General features: G+C 45.7%; 1 protein-coding gene across 2 annotated transcripts in view; it reads right to left on the bottom strand.

Annotated features, from left to right (window-relative positions):
- Positions 1 to 6,102, bottom strand: part of ABCA1 (ATP binding cassette subfamily A member 1) — a 154,841-nt gene that overhangs the window by 123,450 nt on the left and 25,289 nt on the right. For both annotated transcript variants that reach the window (XM_017527761.2, XM_017527759.2), the window contains exon 2: positions 5,653 to 5,810. In XM_017527761.2, coding sequence (XP_017383250.1) covers positions 5,653 to 5,718 — 66 coding nt within the window. In that variant the 5' untranslated portion in view covers positions 5,719 to 5,810. The remainder of the gene's footprint in view (positions 1 to 5,652; positions 5,811 to 6,102) is intronic.

Genomic DNA, 6,102 nt, shown 5'->3' with positions numbered 1-6,102 from the left:
TTGAGATGGCGTCTCACTCTGTTGCCCAGGCTGGAGTGCAGTGGCACGACCTTGGCTCACTGCAACCTCTGCCTCCCAGGTTCAAGCGATTCTCCTGCCTTAGCCTCCCAAGGAGCTGGGACCACAGGCGTGCACCACCATGCCTGGCTAATTTTTGTATTTTTTAGTTGAAACAGGATTTCACTTTATTGGACAGGCTGGTCTCAAACTCCTGACCTTGTGACTACCCACCTCAGCCTCCCAAAGTGCTGGGATTACAAGCATGAGCCACCATGCCCAGTCTAGGCCTCTGATCTTTGCCTGACTGACCGTTGATCAAAATTCAGGGCTCCCAGCTTTTACGTCACAACTTGTCACTCTAACTGAACTCCCAAACCACATCTGACAGTACCATAGAGTTTGTCAGATTTTTCCTTCATAATCCTTAACACAGTTTATAGTTAAGTTTTCATTTGTGTGATGATGTGTGTCACATCTGCTGCCCTCACTGAACTGTAAGCTCTATGAAAGCAGTGATCACGCCTGGCTGGTTCACCACTATATACCTAGCTAATCATCACACACATAATAGATATTTAATAGACATTTATCCGAATGAAACGATAAATGTCTATTTGTTTTAACTTTCTTCATTCCATAAAAGAGAAAACTGAAGCTCTGGAGAAAGAGTTTTCCTAGGCCACCGAAGCAGCTAGTGGCCACGCTGGGATTGGAATCATGACCACTGCTGCCTGTGCTGCTGTCCTTACTCCAGGAGTAAGGACAGGGAAGAAATGTGTCAGGTGAAACTAGAAGTAGAAAAAGTACACAGAGAATTTCCATCTATCCTATAAAATTCTCTAAAGGCTCATAAATGAGGAGTTTTAATTTTTTGATAGCTTATTCCTTTTCATTAAGAATGCCCAAATAGTGGTACTCTGGCCGGGTGCAGTGACCCATGCCTGTAATCTCAGCATGTTGGGAAGCAGAGGCGAGTGGATCACTTGAGGGCAGGAGTTCGAGACCAGCCTGGCCAACATGGTAAAACCCCGACTTTACTGAAAATACAAAAATTAGCTGGCTGTGGTGAGGTGTGCCTGTTATCCCATGTAATCCCAGCTACTCGGGAGGCTGAGGCATGAGAATTCCTTGAACCCAGGAGGCAGAGGTTGCAGCGAGCCAAGATCGTATCATTGCACTCCAGCCTGGGTGATAGAGTGTGACTCAGTTAAAAAAAAAAAAAAAATCACAGTTAGCTATTTTCCCAGCCACATGAGTAGTCAAATCAATTTGAGAAAATCAATAATAAAGGCAAAAGAAAAGAGGCCATATGGCTACCCTCACATTGTCCAGTTTGTTCCACAGGACCTTGGCCTCTGGATCAGCCTAATACCAGATGAGGATCCTGAAAGCTCTGAAGTTCTCTTCCCCTTCCTGTCCCCAGCCCTGTTTGTACTGAATACCTGCCACCCACACAAGCTGTTACTTTGAACCCAAACTGAGCTTTGCACCCAACTTTCACAACTCAATTCAATTTATTCTTTGCCTAGCAGAAACAGTGGAAAAACTAACCCTGGCTGATGGCCCCCCATGAGTCTGCGGAAGGGGGGCACAGGAGAGAAGGGGACCCAGGAGTTACCAGCAAACAAGGACACAGAATGAAACGGCAAGCACACTACATTTCGACAGGGTTGCTCTGGGGTAAACTGTTCAGCTCCAGGCTTTTCCGTAGTCTTTCTTGTCTTCCTGGCAGCAGTACACAGGCTTTTATGTATTCTTTCTATTCTTCCTAGTGCAAGGGAGCCTCCTCAAGGCCTGCAAACTAATGGGCCTTAATACATTTCCCATTCATTTAGTAAATACTAAGCATGTCCCAAGTGCCAGGCTCTGTGCTGGGCTCTGAGGCCAAGGGTAAATACTCCAGGATCTCGGAAGACAGGAAATGCGCAATTAACTTCCAGACACTGCAGGCAACAGCTATCATGGGCTGCTAACTTCCTCCCCTACCTAATGGGGAGGGCTGGTTCTGACTATGTGAGCTAACAAAGTAGCCCACAACCCTAAAGAGGTTCCAATGTCTAAACAACATAATCTAGAAATCCAAGCCAGGTGGATTGGGAAGTAGCTACCAGTCAGAACTTGAGATTCAGAGACATATAAGCTTTAGTATACAGATAGAGCAAAGCAAAAAACGGTCTGCAATGACAGGGCCACCGGGAGACTGGTTCTGGTGCTACTTTCTTGACTGACCGAGTCTGGACACCTGTGCCCCCCTGAGCCCCACCTCCATCCACTGTACAAGGTACAAGCCAGATCCTCCCAACTCTAACCATCTAAGCATCAGCAACCTGAAATAAATCACTTTTCTTTTTGATTCAGCAAAATACACTTCCTTTAGAAATCAGGAAGGGAGGTAAGGAAAACAGGCTGGCAAGCAGTGATATAACATCTTAAGCCCCTTTGTGTCAGGGGGTTGCACCCCACTTCCTTCTTTAATGAGAACTCTGCCACAAGGCTACAAACTGCCTTTGGCTAAGCCTGCCTATCTCTCTTATCCTAACACTTTAAATCCATCGGCAGCACTGAGCAACATGCAGCAAGACCAGTGGAGTCTGGCCTGATTTGAGTCACCCGACCCCACATCCTGTTGTAGGCTTCCTTCCCTGGCTAAGCACAGGAAACCTCTTCCCTGCCCTTTCTCTTCTACCTTCAAGCTGCTATGCAGCTGCAAAAAAATAAAAAAGAAAAATAGTTTGGAGGAGGGAAGAATAGTCACTGTGATGGGACAGAGTGAGGCTTGGCCCTAGTCTTGGGGATCTCAGCTTCTGGTTGCAGCTCAGTGGCTGGCTGGGTGACCTTGCGGAAACCCCTTCCCTGCTTTGTACCTTAGCTTTCTCATCTATAAAATAAGAGGTTCTGACTAGACTACCCCAGAGCCAGAGCCCTCCTTTCATTGCCAAGATGACAGGATTCTCTCCACTACTCACTAATGGACACACACCATAGAGAAAGCATGGCAGAGACAATTTCCCAGCAAGTGGGTCCCTTCCACCAGGATAAGAAGGGGCAGGGGACCTGGACCACACCACACTGCAGCAAAGGAACAAGAGCAAGGGCAAACATATGGGACTGGAACACCAAGACTTGGGGATAACCATGGGAGGCAGGGAGAAAGGCAAGGAAGGAGTCAGAAACCGATATTCTCAGAGGGAGGACAGGCAAAATAATGATACTACTGAAAAGCCATTTGGTACACTGGGTTAAGAGTGTAAACTTCAGAGTCAGATTATCTGGATTTGAACTCTACCTGGGCTCCTTGTTAGGATGTGGACCTTAGACAAGTTACTTAACCTCTCTGAGTAGCAAGTTCCCTGGGTATATCATGTGGAAATAACAGTATATCATGCGGCCTTAAAAGGAATAAATCTGGCCGGATGTGGTGGCTCATGCCTGTAATCCCAGCGCTTTGGGAGGCCGAGGAGGGCAGATCATGAGGTCAGGAGTTCAAGACCAGCCTGGTCAACATGGTGAAACCCCCATCTCTACTAAAAATACAAAAATTAGCTGGGCATCGTGGTGTGTGCCTGTAATCCCAGCTACTTTTAGGCATGTGCCTAAAATCCCAGTTTTCTGTCAGCAGGCTGGGAGCCAGTTGTTATGGTCCTAATCATTTTAGTTCCATGGATGTTATCATTTGGGAATGAAGAATCCACTTCTGAAAACAGACTTGAGTGAGGCTCTCTTCCAGCTACTCAGGAGGCTGAGGCAGGGGAATTGCTTGAATCGGGACCCAGGAGACAGAGGTTACAGTGAGCCAAGATTGTGCCACTGCACTCCAGCTTGGGCTACAGAGTGAGACTCCATCTCAAAAAAAAAGGAATAAACCTAGTTAATAATGCCTAATTAGTTAGTGTCTCACCCATGGAAGCTCATTCTAAGTGTCTGCTTTTACTGTATTAATATAATATTATCTATTATATTTTACAATTCTTACTAAAAACAGATTGGATCCATAGATTCTAGTCCCTGTTCTCTCACTAATGACCTTGGAATTCAGGTTCCCCATTTGTAACATGAGAGGCAGAACACAATCAGTTTTTCTCAAGTGAGGCTCTGTATACAGGGAGGGATTATATTTAAGTTCTCTAGGAGGATTTTAAACACTTTGTTCTCATTTCAATAGTCAGCCAAACAAAGTCTAATAAACACATAAGGATTTTTTAAATGCTTACTTTAAAGACGAGTTCTGGCACAAGATTTCAAAGCCCAAGTTTATATTTGTGTTTATGATGGTGTTGGCATCAGTGTCATTGCAGCAAGCTAATGAGGGTGGAACAGATGGAGACTCAACTTATGAAATATGAGCCCGGACCCAATGAAAGCCAAATACCATTGAATTAAGGTCGTACAAGCAGAAAAATGGATGGAGAGTGCAATCTTTAGCACATGATAATGCAGACCGGCCAAACTCCGGATGATCAGCGCTACAGCATTTACTGCCATCTTCACATTGCAACTTATAATTTGGTTTTGGCTGAACAACAGCTGCCTCGCCACATTTAAGGTGTTAATTTGAATGGTATTGATTTTGCTATTTCGTTTGCACTTTATTTGTAAATATGTATGGGTCATATAGTTGTATAATAACAGCCTATAAGAAGTTTATATCTACTTTTACATACCTACATATTTAAGTAACGCTATAATAAAAAAGAACTTTGGTGAACAAAAGGGTACCCTGATACTTTTGTTCTTTTACAGACAGTGCAAGCATTATTCTAGTTTGAGGAAAACCGAATTAAATCTCTCCAAAGTCCCTTACTGCCCTTTGAATTTCAGAAAGATGATCATTTTGGTTACAGACACGATGAGTTTCATTAAGACAGCCAAGTAGGGATACTGGCTTAGAATCCAGGGAAAAAAATAAAGGCAGAACAGGAAAAAGAGAAATAAAAACCAACTACAGAGGGATCTCTAAGGAAGGGTGTTCAGAGACAGAGAGGCAAAGAGCTGACGTCTGAGCTTCCGGGAGTTCACCCTGCCCTACAGCCCTCACATCCCTCTGTGGAACCTTCTATTCACCTGTGCATTAAAGATGATCTCCGGATTACTCAAAGCATTATTGGCCCATCTGGAAAGTGAACGGCTTAGAACCCTCCGCAGAAATAAAACAAGTCTCAGTTATTATATCCCTCCAGGCCTGACGCAAATCTGTAACGAAAGGGTCCAGATTGACACCAAGAGACCCAGCGTTGATCTCTAAGGATGGGGCTGTTAACTTGCTTCACTCACAACTCCCAGAAATGCAGGGGCCCATTAGGGGCTTTTGGAGAGCCAGGTGGCTCCCAGGGCTGCAGCCAAAGGAAAAAGCGGGGTGGTCAGGGGCAATTCGGTGCCAGGTCCCAGGGATCAGAACTCATGCCTGGGCACTAGCACAACCATAGCTAATATTTCTGCCTGGCTACAAATCTGCCCTCTATGATAAGCCACACACCATATCTGGACCACACAGTCCTGTGTCCATAAGAGCCAGATTCCATCAATCCCTGTGTGAAAACCAACACAGCTTCCTTCCTTCCCTCCCTCCCTCCCTCCCTCCTCCAATCCCCAACTCAAAACCACAAAGAAAAGAATGAGAGACCCACCCCCACCTCCAGAAAAACCCAAGCTTACTGTTTGTCTTCTTCTGAAAGTGAGGTTCTTCCACAGCAACAACCTCAGCTGAGGCCAACAAGCCATGTTACCTCAGCCAGCACCCACAGCGTGTGGCTCAGGAGCCCTGGAAGGCAGTGGCCAGAGCTCACAGCAGGGACGCCGTGGCTGGTCATTAACTGAAAGATAAAGCAGGAGGGGAAACAGCCGTCAGTTATTGCTGCAAAGTCATACACCAACAAGGACTGCTAATCCAGCCCTCTCAGCTGAGACCTCCAGTACACAGCTCCACATCATGATTGCTTCTCAATGGGTCATGAGGCCCCAGCTCCCAGCCTCTGGGTTCACCCACAAACAGCGATTCAGGAGGTTTTCCAACAGCAGGCTGGGAGCCAGTTGTTATGGTCCGAATCATTTTAGTTCCATGGATATTATCATTTGGGAATGAAGAATCTACTTCTGAAAACAGTC

Source organism: Cebus imitator, unplaced genomic scaffold, assembly GCF_001604975.1.
Source record: "Cebus imitator isolate Cc_AM_T3 unplaced genomic scaffold, Cebus_imitator-1.0 Scaffold51, whole genome shotgun sequence".
NCBI lineage: Eukaryota > Metazoa > Chordata > Mammalia > Primates > Cebidae > Cebus > Cebus imitator.
The sequence above is the reverse complement of the archived record's forward strand: the minus strand, read 5'-3'. Positions and strand labels throughout refer to the sequence as shown.